The 17,634-nt window shown below is 36.0% G+C and overlaps 1 protein-coding gene across 1 annotated transcript; it reads left to right on the forward strand.

Annotated features, from left to right (window-relative positions):
* The first annotated feature begins 4,080 nt into the window (after positions 1–4,080).
* Positions 4,081–4,820, forward strand: LOC114713402 (uncharacterized). The gene is made up of 3 exons (XM_028898041.1): positions 4,081–4,203; positions 4,363–4,477; positions 4,567–4,820. Exons 1-3 carry the CDS (start codon positions 4,081–4,083, stop codon positions 4,818–4,820), a joined length of 492 nt encoding a protein of 163 aa, XP_028753874.1.
* The last annotated feature ends 12,814 nt before the right edge of the window (positions 4,821–17,634 follow it).

Below are 17,634 nucleotides of genomic sequence, written 5' to 3' on the forward strand. Positions count from 1 at the left end.
TCAAGTGGGTGTTTCAAACCAAGTATAATGCTGATAATAGTGTGCAAAAGCACAAAGCACACTTAGTAGCTAAAAGCTATGCTTAACAAAAAGGTATTGATTTTGATGAAACCTCTTCTCTCGTAGCTCGTTTTGAAACAGCGAGTGTAACATCCCAAATTTTGGCTCATAGATACAAGTAATAGCACAAGGAAAGGATGATTACTAAGTCCAATGCAACAAAAGTCCCGGAGATCCCTCAGAAGGAAAAAGAGATTTTCTAAGGGCACATGTGTAAAACAATAGTATTCAGGGACTAAAGAATGATGAACTGAAAAAAACTAAGGGCCAAAGATTATGCCAGAAACTTGTAAGAAATGGTTCTGAAGGTTAGGCCTAAGGAGAGACCAAATTGCAAAAAAAACTTCCTAGGCCAAGTAGGGACCTAATTGTAAATAATAAAAGTTCTGATCGGCCAATGCTTAGAGTTAGCAAAAAGGGCCTAAATGACTTAGAAAAATTTTAGAAAAATGGGAATAGGATCCCAGAGCTGATATAAGGCTAGAAATGACAAAAATGCCCTGAAGTCATTCCAGGGTTTTGAGCAATTTGAGATAGTAACTTAAATTGAATTATTTAGGTTATGAGACGGCCTCAAATAATCAGGAAAAATTATGGAACAGTAGTTGAGGAATTTACACAGATTATAAAATTAATTCTGTCCCCAGAAACTAATGAGGTTAGCTTTAATTAAATTTAAAACCTATTTATACACTATCCGGAGAAATTCAAAATCACCGTCTAAGGTTTGACTTTTGGCTTAAGAAAAATTAGAGGAAATCCCCATGATGGAAGGGAAAGAATGAAACCTAGAGACAGATCGACGGAGTTATGAGCTAGTAGAAAAGAATTCGACAAAATCGACTCTAATTAAATATTATTCAATTAATTAAGTCACTAGGGAGAGAAGGATAGGATATTCCTTTCTCAATAAGTATACCATGAGAAGATTAAGAGTCAATGAAAGGTACATTGACAATGCTCAGAAACCCAGAAGGGAGCTGGACCGATAATGTCAGGTCCCTCAAGGGTCAAAATGGGAAATTTATGAAAAATTCTCAAAAATTCCCTAAAAAATGGAAAAAGGATAAATTAGGGGTTTTTGAGTTATATATGATATTTTGGGAGTGAAGATAACCCAAAATAAATTATTGCGACATTTCTCAAAAATAGTAATTTTTGAAGAAAATAGTAAAAATTGAGGAAATATAATTATTTTAATTATATAAGGGTCTCAATAATTCAAGGAAAAAGATGGGTAAGTTCCTTAAGAATATATATGAATTTATAAAATTTTTTCCAAGCATTGTAAATAAAGGAAATAATTTATGGGGAATTTACTTCTGAAATTCTATCGGTAAAAGCCTGATTTCAGAGAAAAATGTGAAATAAATAGTTAGAGGTTATGAAAAATCCACAAACTTTCTAGATTATACTTTTATATTAAATTTGGATTTTTCATGGAAAGAAATGAATTTTTGGAGGCCCCGACCTATTTTTCCTAATAAAGGCCTAAAAGGAGCAAATCGGGTAAAGGATTACGGTTGGGATTGAACTAGACTAATCCCATTGCTTCCTAACCAGATTTGGGGCATTTAGTTAGCCCAAAGAATCAGAGGATTTCGTACTCCCTAAGCCCATGCACATGGTCAAGTTGGTTTAGATAAGGTTTAACCATGACTTTGCAAAATATCTCAAGTAAGCTTGTGAAATAAGCTTGCATATGTGGCTGATTGTTTCCCTTCCACTTGGTCCAAAATTTTGAAGATGTTTTGGGCAGGAAAAGGCTGATTAATAGGAGAGAGGGAAGGCAGCACATGTGGCAAATTTCTTGGAGAAGAAATAAAGATCAATGGCTAGGATTAAATCGGAACCAACAGCCAGGATTTGTTCTAGCTTTCTATAAATACCCCTCCCCACCCTTCCATTTCGTCCAAGCACCTTGAAGCTATGGGGAAGCTCTTGTAAAATGGTGTCTAGAGAGAGAAAGAAGAGGGAGAAAGAAAGGCCAAGTGATCCCAAGCCAGATCAAGCTCTAAAACAAGGTGCGAGTGCCGTTTTTTATGTAGTTTCTACCTCCCTTGTTATTTGTGAGCTGGTGGTTGGTTTGATTGGATTTTTGATGATTGAAATCCTATAGGGAGGTGCTGCACGAAATTTATTGGAAAAGGAGAAGATGATATGGGTGTTAAAAGCATGTTTAAAGGCTTGGAAATAACAAGAATCAAGTGGTTCGGTGTTGATTTTACCAGAAATCCAACTTTCCCTTAGTTTGTGATTCTTTTAAGCCTTAACTGTTCTGAATGGTTAGGATTGGATTTTGATTGTTTTGAGCTTGGAAATGGATTCTCTATATAAAATTATGTGGGGATAGTATGTGGAGATAATTTTATGAAGGTTGGAATTGAAACTCAAAAGTTAAAGTTCAAGTATGTTCGAGAAAGAATTATGTAGAGATAAGTTGATGACTTGATTCTAATAATTGTTTTGCATCATATATTGATGTGTTTAGGACCTTGGAACATCCAAGAGGATGTTTAATGGTGTTGACCAAAAATCCATAGGGTTGGAAAGACAAGGGAATCAAAGGAAAAACAAGAGGAAAGCTATGTTACAAGATAGTGAACTTACCTATATTGTGTGCTTGATATGTATGCTTGCATGATGTGGTTGTGTTGCCATGATGTGACTGAGCTATGATGAAACATTTGCAAAGTTATATTTGCAAGTTTATGTTATGCTTTGCCTTGGTAATATGTTATGAAAGTATGAAATGCTTTAACTTACTTTCCTTGGCATTCATGGTAATATTATAACATGTCATGCATGTGTATTGTGTCTTGCATGCTTATGGGTAGTGTTTGCTACTGAGATTCTCCCGAATCTCACCCCTCCCTAACCAACTATTTAGGTCAATCAATGGTGGGCAACAATGGCATGAGAGGCAAGCAGAATAAAGTGAAGAATTATTGACGTTAATGAATGATGTTATTATTCAATGTGTAATTCTCCTATTATGTAATTTATGCTATGGATGGCAATGATGTCATGTATTTAATTACAATATTTATGGGGTGAATAGAAATTATGAGAATGATGGGGAAAGCGTAAACCCAATTTATGTATGCCAAAGAAATAGAAAGAATTAAAGTAAAAAGAGGTTAAGGGATAAAACGTAAGTCATTGAACAATGAGTTTATAGCTCTAGTTTGACCTATCAAATGAATGAGTTAAGCCACAAAATTTGACAGATTCATAGTACAAACCCCAAGCTTTAAAATGAGAGGTAGATCACCTCAATCAGATGTGTACACAAGGAGATATGATTTTTACAGAATTAGTTATGATTTTTCAAAATTGGACCTGAAATCTAAGTTTAAACAGTGAAAAGTAATTCGAGTAGTTATGTTGAAAATTTTTAATCCACGGGCTTGTATTTTGACCTTCTTGAACCATAACGCTTATGAATGCGTACTCTGAGGGGGTTAAAGATGGGATGTTTCAGTGAGAACTTTCCTAGCTTTTACTGCTCAACTTAAATGGCATGTATTTCAATTTGATGTTAAATCATCTTTTCTAAATAGTGAGTTGAAAGAGGAAGTATATGTTTCTCAACCTGAAGGTTTTGTTATTACTGGCCATGAAAGTAAAGTTTATAAGCTGAAAAAGGCCTTGTATGGGCTTAAGCAAGCCCCGCTGCGTGGTATCATAAAATTGACTCCTATTTTCATGAAAATGGATTTAAAAGGAGTGATTATGAGCCCACTCTTTATCTGAAATAGCATGGTGATTCTGATTTTTTTAGTGGTTTGCCTCTATGTTGATGATATGATTTATATGGGATCTTTTGAAAAGGTAATTAATGATTTTAAGTCAAGTATGATGCAGAAGTTTGAAATGTCTGATCTAGGATTATTGCATTATTTTCTTGGGATAGAAGTGAAGCAAAGCTCTAATGGTATTTTTATTTCTCAAAGAAAGTATGCTATGGATCTGCTCAAAAGGTTTCGTATGTTGGGATGTAATACAACACGTTCTCCTATGAATGTGAATGAAAAATTGAGAGCTGAAGATGGTACTAAACCTGCTAATGCAAGGTGGTATAGAAGCATGGTAGGTGGTTTGAACTACTTATCTAATACAAGGCCTGATATTGCACATTATGTGAGTGTAGTTTCCAGATTCATGCATAATCCCACAAAACGTCATTTTGGTACTGTCAAGAGAATCATTCGTTATGTTGCAAGCACTATTGATTTTGGAATTTGGTACTCAAAAATATCAAATATCAAATTATTTGGTTTTTCTGATAGTGATTGACAGGTTGTATTAATGATAGAAGAAGCACTTCGGGATATGTTTTTTCCCTTGGTTCAAGTGCTATTTCATGGAGCTCGAAGAAGCAAGACACTGTGGCTTTATCCTCATCTGAGGCTGAGTATGCAGCCATAACTTCAGCAACTTGTCAAGCTATGTGGCTTAGAAGATTATTGGCAAATTTTCTTTAACCATAACAAGATGCAACAGAGATTTATTGTGACAACAAATCAGCCATTGTGATGACAAAGAATGCAGCTTTTCATGGCAGAATAAAGCACATTGATATCCGGTACCACTTCATTCGTGATCTTATAGCAGATGGTGTTATTGCATTGAAGTATTGTGGAACAAAAGAGCAAGTTGCAGATATAATGACTAAGTCACTTTTGATTGGAAAAGTTGAAGATTTTAGAATACAAATGGGTGTCTGCTGCTTTGAAGCAGGGGGGAGTGTTAAATGATGCTTCACGTGCATCTAGCTGATTTATTTTATTATTATTTTATCAGTTGAATAAGTCAAGTTAGTTTCCCATATTCCTGCATGTAATCCGATTCTATATCCCCCACTTTCCCACTTTCATTGTTTTAATTATTATATTCAGTTTTTTGGTGTAGTGGACTCTAAGTCATTGCAGGCCTATATATAGGCTTCCATATTCATCAATAAAGTGTTGCATTTCAGTGCCTCTTTCCTCTTTCCAACACCAAATGTTTCAAAGGCATTCATTTCCTAGGGGCTTAGCATTGCCTGCTTCAATCTTCAATGTTGAATCACTGACAGAATTAGATTTGAGCTACTGCAATATTGTTGATGGGATCATTCCTAATGACCTCAGTGGCTTGTCATCATTGCAAATATTAGATTTGAGTGGACACGACTTTGTGAATCTACCTGGCGGTTGCATTTCTAATCTTTTGAATCTTCAGTCTCTTTATCTGAATTCATGCCCAAAGCTTCAATTTTTGCTGCAGCCTTCGCCATGTTTAAGTCTAATGGATGCAGGAGAATGTGGTTCATTGAGAACTTTGTCAGATGAAAAATTGTTACATCTCTTTGATTCAATTGAACAGGTATGTGCATATTTGTCTTTATATTTTCCATCCACAAATCCATGCATATCTTTTGTTGTTAATTATATACAATTTCTGGCATGATAAATTTCTTGGTTTTAGGATGGCCAACATGTTAAAGGATTAAGGAGAATTAGAACTTTTCAGTGACTATATCAGGGAGCGAAATGCCATCATGGTTTGAGAATCAGAATCATCTTCCTCTGAATGAGAAACATGTAGCTTCTCTAACCATAGACCCTTTTGAGAGATGTAATTTAGAGAATGAAAATTGTGTATTTTATTGATACTTCAATTGGGTATTTATATACAATAGAGGAGCCTAGGTATTAATGGCTCATTACTATGAAATCATATCATATCGTATCCTATATACTAATTATAGGATATTTACATATCTTATAATATCTCTACACTCCCCCTCAAGTTAGAGCATAGATGTCAATCATGCCCAACTTGTTACAAAGATATTCAACTTGAACCCCATTGAGAGCTTTGGTGAGAAGATCACCCAACTGGTCGCTAGATCTGACATGTCCTGTAGAGATGAAGTTTTCCTTGAGCTTGTCTTAGATGAAATGACAGTCAATCTCAATATGTTTCGTTCGTTCATGAAAGACCAAATTCAAAGCTATGTGTAGGGCTGCTTTATTATCACACCACAGCTTTGCTGGTAACGAGGTTTTAAAACCAACCTCTTTTAGTAGCTGGTATATCCAAACTATCTCGCATACAGATTGCGCCATGGCTCTGTATTCCGCTTCTGCACTCGATCGTGACACCACATTCTGTTTCTTACTTTTCCAGGACACCAAATTGCCTCTTACAAAAACATAGTATCCTGTAGTAGATTGTCTCGTGGCTTTCGACCCACCATGATCAGCATCACAAAAGCACTCAATGTCTGTGTGACTATGATTCTTGTACAATATCCCACGACCTGGGGATCCCTTCAAGTAGTGTAACACATGCTCTAAGGCTTCCTATTGTCAGACAGTTGGCGTAACCATAAATTGGCTAAGGACACTTATTGGATAGGTGATATCAGGATGGGTCACTGTAAGGTAATTCAACTTCCCAATCAGTCTCCTATACCTCTCTGGATTTTTAAATGGCTTGCTCTTAGCAGCCTCATCAGGATTTTCACATGGTATGCTACCATCAGCATCAAGCAGAGGATTATAGACCATAGGGAAGTTGGTCGGGGCAGCCCCTAGTTTCCCAGTTTCTTTTAGCAGGTCAAGAACATACTTTCTCTGAGTCAATAAGATCCTTTCTTGCTCCTCATGACTTCAATTCCCAGAAAATACTTCAATGAACCCAGATCCTTTGTTTAGAAATGTGAGTTAAGGAACGACTTGAGAGATGAGATCCCCGAGGCATTGTTTCTTGTAATCACAATGTCATCGACATACACAACCAGTAGGATCATGCTAGTACTTGTTCGCTGATAGAACACAGAATGATCACACTTACTCTGGTGCATGCCAAAGTTCTTCATAACAATACTAAATCTATCAAACCATGCTCGAGGACTTTGCTTTAAGCCATAGAGTGATTTCTTAAGGCGACACACCTTCCCATGCTCCCCTTGAGCAACAAAGCCTGGTGGTTGCTTCATGTACACTTCTTCAAGGAGATCACCGTTCAAGAATGCATTTTTGATATCTAATTGACAGAGATCCCAACTGTAGGTAGTGGCCATGGAGATGAACAGAAGAGAGCTTGGCCACGGGGGAAAAAGTCTCAGAGTAGTCAATACCATAATTTTAAGCATACCCTTTTGCGACAAGGCAAACCTTGAGGCGTTCAAGTGTACCATCCGCCTTAACTTTAGGGGTCAACACCCATTTACACCCAATAGCTTTCTTTCCTACTGGTAAATCGACTAAGGTCCATGTGCCAGCACAATGAAGGGCCGCCATCTTTTCTTCCATAGCAGTACCCCCACCCGAGTGGGACAAGGCTTCATAAGGGACTTAGGTACTAAAATAGTATCTAAAGAGGCAACAAAGGCACAAGAAAGAGAGGGGAGGTGGTTATATGAAACAAAGGAAGAAATAGAATGGGCATAAGTACGTTTACCTTTGTGAAGGGCAATGGGTAAATTAAGGGAGGGATCTGGATCTGGAACAGAGGTGTCTCAGAGTTAATTGAGGGATCGGCATCTAGACCTGGAACAGGGTCAAGCTCAGGGTGCATGATGCTTACTACAGGATCAAATGATGAAGCAGATAATGGTGGAGCAGAATATGGTGCAACAGTAGGAGTAGTTTCCTTCAAACGTCTGGTGTAGACCCGAGACAAAGGTGGTTGACCAGTTGCCAATACGGGAGCTGGTGCTGGTGGTAAACTAAGACTAACAGAATATACTAGAAAGGTATCCTCCTCTACCGGTGGAGAAGGTGAAGCGGAAGCATTAGATGCAAAGTAGGCAACAGATTCCTGAAAAGTGACATCGGCTAAACCAGATAACGATTAGGGTAGGAGAAAAACATCGATAACCCTTTTGAACTTAGAGTAGCCAAGAAAGACACATTTAAGAGACTTGGGGTCCAATTTGGAGACCGTGGGACGCACATCCCGAACAAAACAAACACAGCCAAAGATCTTAGGATCAATAGGGAACAAAGCTTTGGAAGGAAAGAGAGTGGTATAGGGAATGTTACCATCAAGGACAGAGGAGGGCATGCATTAATAAGAAAGCAAGCTGTGGAGACCGCATCTGCCCAAATGGTTTTGGAACCTGCATTTGAAATAAAAGTGCACAGGCCACTTCTAATAAGTGAAGATTTTTTCTTTCGGCAACACCATTCTGAGCCGGTGTATCCACACAGGAAGATTGATGAAGAATGCCGTGTTGAAGCATAAAAGAGCGAAAGGATTCAAAAAAATATTCTTTAGCATTATCACTGCACAAGGTGTGGACAAGCATATTTAATTGAGTTTTAATTTCGGCAACAAAAGTACAAAAGTGAGAGAAAAGCTCAGAACGATTTTTCATTAAATATAACCAAGTGGTACGGGAATAATCATCAACAAATGTGACAAAATATTTAAAACCACCTTTGGACTCAATTGGACACGGACCCCAAATATCAGAGTGCACTAACTCAAAAGGGGACGAAGCCCGTTTATTGACTCTAGACACTAACGGTAGACGATGATGTTTAGCAAACTGACACGACTCACAATCTAAAGACGACAAATGTTGAAACTGAGGATAAACCTTTTTTAAAGAGGATAAAGATAAATGACCCAAATGACAATGTGCTTCAAATGGAGTGACACCACCAGTACAAGCCACCGCACCAGACCCCTGATCATCAAGGAAGTAATGCTTGCCAGATTCGTAGCCCCTACCAATAATCTTCTTCGTCAAAAGATCCTGTATCAAGTAATGGTCAAGAAAAAGTGAGACCCAACAATTTAATTTGCGAGTAAGCTTGCTAGGAGACAAAAGGTTAAAAGCAAGATTCGGGACATTGAGTACAGATTTTAAATGAATAAAGGAGTAGGTTTAATAGTGCCAGATCCAAAGACACGAGAGTGGGAACCATCCGCAATGGTGATAGCAGAAGGGTTGGCATAAGAATTATAGCTAGAGAAGAGATGACGGTTACCTGTCATGTGGTCAGTAGCACCAGAGTCTATGATCCATTTGGAGGAAGAAGAGACAAGGGTAGTAGCCTCATTACCTGTTGCACTAGCAACACTCACAGGGGGATTTGTAGACTTCAATTGAGCATACTCGGCAGCTGAGATAGTAACCATATCATTGGCTGTTGTGACCACATGGGCAGAGCTCTGTCGTTGTTGTTTGTTTTGTAGCTTACAACATGTGCATTTAGTATGTCCCTGTTCCTTGCAGTAGTAACATATCACTTCCTTGGGCTCCTGATTACCACCTGCTGGTTTCAGACCACTACGACTAGGGAGCCCTCAATTGTCATTCTGGCCTCGACTGAGTAACGCGCTAGTAGGTGTAATAAGAGCTGAGGAAGGGTTTTGTTCAGTTCTTAATACACGAGAGAAAGCTTCTTCAAGAGAGGGGATTTCAGCTCCAGACAAAATTTGTGATCAAGCAGCCGCATACTGAGATGGCAGTGTAGTTAGAAAACTCATGGTGGCCATCTGCTCGTGGTGAGACACATTAACTTTCCTATCATCAGAAATAGGCATAAGAACATTGAGCTCTTCATAGGTGCTTTTAAAATCCATAAAGAAGTTTATGAGGGAATGGTCAACTGGCATCTCGAACCGATAAAATGATCTACAGACCTCGTAAATACGAGAGATGTTTTTCTTTTCTGAGTATAAGAGTGCCAAATAATCCATTAGCTCTTTAACAAATTCACAATGAGTAATAGAAGGCATGATCTTACTGTTAATAGAGTTACGAAGTTGTAACAGAAGCCATGCATCATCTCTTAACCATGACTTGTGAGAGGCATCCTTTTCATCAGGAGGATTGTCAGTCAAGTGATCTTCCTTCTCAATGCTCTGAAAATAAATACGAATAGTCTTACTCCAATTCAGATAATTTTTCCAAGTTAGTTTGTGTTCAGTAATCTTAGTGACTACTGGAACCACCCCAGGAACAACAGACTTGTTATCACCCATTAGGATAATAATTATCACACCAATACTAATCAGCCAAATGGATCACACTAGGGACCACAGAATAAAAAGTAGATAAGAATTCCACTAACCAGAGCGCCAACGCTTTCTCAGGAAGCCAAAAGTGCTCTGAATCACAACAAACAATGGGACCCAGGAAGTAGAAGCAGCAAGGATGGGTTAGAAAACAACAGACGAGCCAGAAACCAAGAGACAATGCAGGAAACTGAGAGGCGACGCCGGAAAATGCTGCAAAACACGACGACGGGTGAACAGTACAGGCATAGGGTGACGGCGTGTGAAGGCCTCGTGCTGCTCAGACTACGACGAGACTCCGGTGGTTGGCTGATTGGAACCCTGCGACCTCCTCTGATCGGCACATGTGCATTGTAGAGGGCGGGAAAACGGACCTCTATGGTAGCCGTGTGAACAGTACAAGGACGCTGGTGAACAGTGAACAGACGCTGGAGGCCAGAAAAAAATGTTTCTTTTAACCCTAGTAAAGTGGCTCTGATGCCATGTAATTTAGAAAATGAAAATTGTGTATTTTATTAATACTTCAATTGGGTATTTATATACAATAGAGGAGCCTAGGTATTAATGGCTCATTACTATGAAATCATATCATATCGTATCCTATATATTAATTACAGGATATTTACATATCTTATAATATCTCCTATAATATCTCTACAAGATGAATGGTTAGGAATTGGGTTGTGCACAGTAATTGATGATAATATTTGTTTGCCTCACTGGGGGTTTGATTTTAAAGCTTGCGATGGTAAGTATATATCCCTCGTAGCAAGGACACGAGAACATGAGAAAGAAATAAAATCACCCCATCTCTGGATCGTGTTTTGGAAAATTAAAGAGGAAAACAGAGATGAACTATCAAGGAATTATAGATATATTCGTTTGAAATTTTGTCCTGATTGGGAGCAGCCCCCTATCAAGATTGGTTGATATAGAGTTAGTTAAGTGTGGATGGCGTTTCATTTGCAAAAGGGATTTAGAACTACTCACGGATGGAGTAAGTTGCATTTTCTCTACAGTCTCTTTCATGATAGTTTTTGTTTTCTTTTGGGTAATCTCTTTCATGACATTTTGTATTGATATTGTTATCACTTTTCAAGTTTTAACAGTAGAGACATTAATTAATAATAAACCAGAAGATTAAATCTCTTTTGAGAATGAATAATTGTTATTTGATTAATTTGCAAGATATACTTCTTATCAACTTCATGTTTTTAAGGAAAACACAATTAGCTCTGAAGCTGAAGAACACGGGTAAAACAGTTTGTTACAGAGCGAAACCTCCCAAACTACAGTCAAAGAATGTGAAACCTCATCTTTATGCTCTGAAGATGAAGTCAAATTAGATGATTCATGGATGCAGTTCATTGCAAATGATTCAAGGTATGTGATGTTGTAATCTGACAATTATCCTTTAACTTTTCATTAATGAATTTCAAAGTTGGTGTTATGATTGAGATCCAAAATTGTAGTCTTCTGACTGTAATTTCTCAGTTAAATGATTATGATCACGATGTGCTGCTTTCATATGCCTATTACTAAAACTTACTTGCCAAGTCTTTATTGTCCCAAATAACACCTAAAAAAGCTTTTCAGCATTATTCACGAAATTATTTCATCCTAAAGCAAATGGCACAAACACAGTTGGCAGAATATAAATTGAATTTAGATGAGCCCCCTATGAGTTTATTGGATAAAATGTAACAGATGAAGGCCACAAATATAATAAATAATGTCATTTGGTTAGCACTCACCAAGGTTCCTCATGTTTTATCAGGTCTTACACAATTATTATATTGTCTTCTTCAACTCATAACTAGAGAGTAGATTGGGTTACATTGATTGCTACTACTGATGCATTTAAACCAATTTTAGGTTTTGGTTTAAGATAGAGAAAGATCACTAATGAACTGACTAGTCCTGATCTGAGACAGAATGCTACATAGGCTATGGCTAGTGTTCATTTATGCAGGATTGTTGATTACTGCATAATGAAGGGGCTCCAGTGGAATGGTTGGTTTACTCGCAATGTTTGTTATTGAACTGAATATTATGATGAAGTCAGCATGATCTTTACTGTAATTCCAATTGATCCATCCTATTGAAAATCATATATCAAATGAACTTTGCATTGTTACAATGCCTCATTTCTATATATACTTTATCCCATTTTTTTGATATAATAGAGACATCAAGCCTCTGTTTTTGCTGATCATGATGTTCATATTCTTAGTTTTATTTATTATTAATTAAAGGGTTAAGGTGTAATTTTAACAATAAAGTTTTCTCGAAAGAGCACTGGGCACCATAAAGTTTATTTGGGTGCAAAAATATACATGAAGTTGTCAAAAGGGAGCATCTGGCACCATGCCATTAATGTCCGTCAGTTTGCCGTTAGAGGGGCCCACAAAGTCAGTTTTAAGGTGCATTTTTAACAACAAAGTTTGCATCAAGGGGCATTAGGCACCATGAAATTTATTTGGGTGTAAAAATATACATGAACTTTGTAAAAGGAAAAAAATAACAAAATTCTTCAACCTCCATAAACATCCATTAATTTTATTCTTTTTGGTCTCACCAAATGCTATATTTTCTCTCTGTAAATTTTTACTTCTAAGCCGATCCATCTTTCTCTCATCATAGTCAACACGCACACTCTCTCTGTCATGTTGTTTTATGAGCCTCCAAGCCTTTTATATGTATTTAAGCAAAACACATCTTTCCCTTCTAGGATATGAGGTTCATTCCTTGCACCCGAGTACTACCTCCAGTCCTTAATATACGATCCAATGGACTAATTTGAGGAGATTAAAATAAATAAATAAATTACTTTAAAATATTATATTATTTATTTATTTGACGCAATAGCATATAGTACATGATCTCTCTAAAATATTTATATGCATCATTAAATTATATATTAGTTTACAAGCCAAAAAAATTAATTTGGAGAAAAAACAATAAATATAATATTTTAAAGTAATTTATTTATTTATTTTAATCTCCTCAAATTAGTCCATTGGATCGTATATTAAGGACTGGAGGTAGTACTCGGGTGCAAGGAATGAACCTCATATCCTAGAAGGGAAAGATGTGTTTTGCTTAAATACATATAAAAGGCTTGGAGGCTCAGAAAACAACATGACAGAGAGAGTGTGCGTGTTGACTATGATGAGAGAAAGATGGATCGGCTTGGAAGTAAAAATTTACAGAGAGAAAATATAGCATTTGGTGAGACCAAAAAGAATAAAATTAATGGATATTTATGGAGGTTGAAGAATTTTGTTATTTTTTTCCTTTTACAAAGTTCATGTATATTTTTACACCCAAATAAATTTCATGGTGCTTAATGCCCCTTGATGCAAACTTTGTTGTTAAAAATGCACCTTAAAACTGACTTTGTGGGCCCCTCTAACAGCAAACTGACGGACATTAACGGCATGGTGCCAGATGCTCCCTTTTGACAACTTCATGTATATTTTTGCCCCCAAATAAACTTTATAGTGCCCAATGCTCTTTCGGGAAAACTTTATTGTTAAAATTGCACCTTAACCCCATAATAAATCATCAACATGCCAAAATCAGTTCGAATTTCCAATTCCCAACAATCCATAAGCACATGGGATCATCATAGTCATATGTATAATTATTTTTAATAAAAAGAGTCTCACAAGAGATTTTCAACAACAACATAGTTTCATAACTAATATCATAATTTAGTTACTTCATAAATCCCATATAATTTAAAATCAATCATAAACAACACATAAGCATGCATAATAAGTGAAAAGAAGTTAAGTCTTGCCTACTAGGAAAAGGATTACCACAAATTTAACCCCGTATTCAAACCAGGAATCAAATAATTTAATCTACACAATCATTATATTTGCATATCAATACACAAGCTATTTAATTAATTACTTGAGCAAGTAGATAAGTTGAAGTTTCTAATTCTATGCTAAAATCTCATAGCTCTAATATCCCTTGCTTAAATCTTTCTTTTTTTGGGTGACAACCCTTACTTAAATCTTTTAGCACAAAATTATAATATACTAACAATCCATTTTTTTATTTAAATCTTCCAAAATATTTACTTTAATAAAAATTTCTCAAAATTTTAAAATATAAAATTATGATATTTAAAATTTACAAATCGAATCTCAAGTTTAAATATCTAAAATAAACCATTAGAAATTCAATATACATCAAATACACTTAAGTAAATATTTTAATCAAAAGTTCCATAGTAAAAATATCATATTTTTCACCAAAAAAACTGTTTAACTAAAATAATTAATTTAAAAATATTAGGCACCCAGTAAATAAACCTAAACCGATAGAAATAATCTATTAAAATAGCTTTACAACACCATGCCCATCTATTCTCAAAACTCAACACTTGCTCTAAATCTTAAATCCAAAAATTTTCTCTAACAGCAAAAATTACTATTATTAGATAGATCTAAATGAGTAGAATAACTTTCATGGATAAGGTTTAATTAAATGGAGTGGTTTGGAGTATCTAAATGATCTGCAAAGAAACTCCAAGCTTCAAGAATGGTGATCCTGTGCGAGGAAAGGAAGGAAGAAGATGTTGAGTTTTCTGAAAATTCTCTCTCCCGTTATGATAAAAAAAAAACTTAGGGGTATATTGAACTTTAAGAGCCATGTTAAAATAGGAAGAATGATAGTTCAAAACCCCATCTTTTTCATTTTCCTTGTATTCTCTCTTGAATTTTATTCTCATAATCCATTTTGTCATTTCAGTAATTTGCATGCCCATTTTGTCATTTCAGAATTCATTAGTCATTTTCTTGTCATTTTCCCAAAAAAAATCCTTTTTTAAAATTAAAGTAGCACACTTTGATTTATACTACCTCCGGCCCCAAATATAAAAGCTAGTTGACTAATTTAAAGAGATTAAGGAAATAAGTTAAGTTAGTTATTTGTAATAAATAGGTGTTGCCTTTCTTAAAGTGTCCTTGCTAATGAAGTGTATTGGCTATAACTACCATTATAAGAAGGACTAATTGGGAAAAAAGGTACAAATATGAGGGAAAAAGTGGATTGGGGTCTTATATTTAGGACCAAAATAAAAATTAAACAAGATCTTATATTAAAGATAGAAGCTAGTATAATTCAATTTAAATGCACCTGTACACAAACAAGCAAAATTTTGTCCCTAAATTTCCCCATTAATCTATGAATTAGAAAATTGGAAATTAGTCAAACTTGGAATAAAAATAAACCTAGCATGAGCAGACGGAGTAGCGGTGCAGGGGTAGCTTGTTAAACTCCTTTCCCCTTGTACCCACCCTTTGCATCCTCACTGACCGTATTCATCCCCGCTCCTGATGTTGAAAGCAATTCAATTTAATTTCCATGATGTTGTAAGCAATGCGAGTGACTTCAGGCCTGATAGTAGTATTGTGGAGAGTGAGACAACTGATAGTCAGAGAATTGAGGATCCTGAGAACTTGAGAAGGAAGAGAAACAGTTGACTGTCATTCTCAAAGGTAAATTAGAAGCCTTTTCTGCCCATAATAACAAGATTCGTATTGGCAGTAATGCTCAACCAGGAATGCGGTTTGTTATTTTTTATTAGCTATTTTAGTAGGTGATGATTCGTGTGTTGGTGATCGCATGCATACATTTCGTTTTCAAATGTCAATATATCATTCTTGAAGCAAAATATGACTAAGCAATGAGACGATAAGTATAATTATTTTGCATAATCAATCCTCATTTGGTGAATTCTAATATTGTTGTGTTTTCTTCTGGAACCTTATTTTGTAATTTTAGGCGTGAGCACTGAGTGGCTCAAGAGTGTGAACTCTTGACGAGATTGTAACCTTATTAGTAGTAAGGGGGAGTGATTGAGAGTGACTCAATTGCTATACTAAGGTACCAAGAGCCTATTAAATCTTGGGGTATAGTGGAAAACTCAGAGGCACTCTGAGGACTGGATGTAGGTCAAGTGGTTGAGACTAAACCAGTATAATCTCCTATGTCAATGCTCATGTGTTCATCCTTGGCAAAATATTTCTAAACCCGTCTCCATTGCTTTAATTGGTTATTTATTTTATTGAGTCAATTTTTTATATATCATCCAATTCAACCCCTCTTGGGTGAAGCTGCAACTAAGAATCACTAGGTCAGTCATCCGTTGTAAGAAAGCTTCATTGTTTTGTTGAGGTTAGTTAGCTGGATTTGAAGGTTAGTTACCTCCAGGGTCAATTTGTAGTGGTTGCGTGCGTACCATCTCCTCCCCACCCGGGGATGTAACCCGACATAGGAAGTGAGTATTAAAACACAACAAACAAGATAAGATAAGAAAGGATATGTGTGAATATTGTATATTGCCATTGTATGCATCAAAGTTGCACGGTGAAAGCATGGTGGGTCCATAACGACAAGTCCCAAGATCGAAACCTCGCTCTAATACCAAATATGTAACAACAAAACTTCTAATTATTTGAATTTATCAATATTGAAAAGTCAACCATGGTAGAATAGGAACTGTGACAAAACATTTTGAAATGCTACCATGGTTATATAAGCAACCTAAATCACAAAAAAAGTTAACCTTGATACAAAAAAGGAGTTAAACCGATCAATAAATATGTCTATTATAGTTAAAAGATCTTTTTTAAATTAACTGCATGTACACCAAGATTCATAATAAATAAGGCTTTATGAAACCCAGAATGTCATATTCAATCATAAGCCTATAACACAATATTACTGAATAATGCCTTTCATAACTTTCTAAAGCTAAAAGTCATCTATTATTAATGATCAGTGTGGTTCCACGATTCACAACAAAAACCACATGTAAACACCTTGAAGCCTCCGCTCTTCTACCAACATGCAACTTAGTAACAGTTAATCAAAACTACAAAGTCAATACAATCAGTCTCATAACAAATCAGAGTATGTGCAATATGCCTTAGTATGGCAATATACATCTATCCAAGATAATTAAAATAGTAAAACCACTACAATCTTACAGTAGTAGCTTAAACTTCCAGAGCCTTCCCTGACACACCCAAACGGTAATTATTACCTGAAAAAGTGTTAAATCAACAGGGTGAGACAAAAGACTCAATAACCAACAATCCTACTTATTAAGTATACAAATAAGTACTCATAAAGTGTCAAGTGAGACAATCACAAATTCATAGTTTTCAAACAGATTTCATATTGTCGAAACATTTAACAAAGTATAATAGATAATCTTCTCATCTCCCTTATATCTACCTACCTTATATTATCTAACTAAACCCATTGGTTAAATTTTTATCCATGTGATTGGTAATCAAATAAGCTCACATATCAAGAGATATGGAGCAGCCAAAATCCACAGAGCAGAATACAGAACTATGGGTTCCCCCTCTAGTTCACTAACGATGTGTCAATGCCCTCTATTGAGTAATTGGGCTAAAGGACCAACCCATGTATAGCTGATAGCCCTACCAACTTATATCATCTAGTGTACATGATTCACCCCCTTATATCCTCTCTGGTATAGTTCCCATTCTTAACATC

This window comes from Neltuma alba, unplaced genomic scaffold, assembly GCF_004799145.2.
Source record: "Neltuma alba isolate B1F8T4 unplaced genomic scaffold, ASM479914v2 tig00001887_pilon, whole genome shotgun sequence".
Taxonomy (NCBI): Eukaryota; Viridiplantae; Streptophyta; class Magnoliopsida; order Fabales; family Fabaceae; genus Neltuma; species Neltuma alba.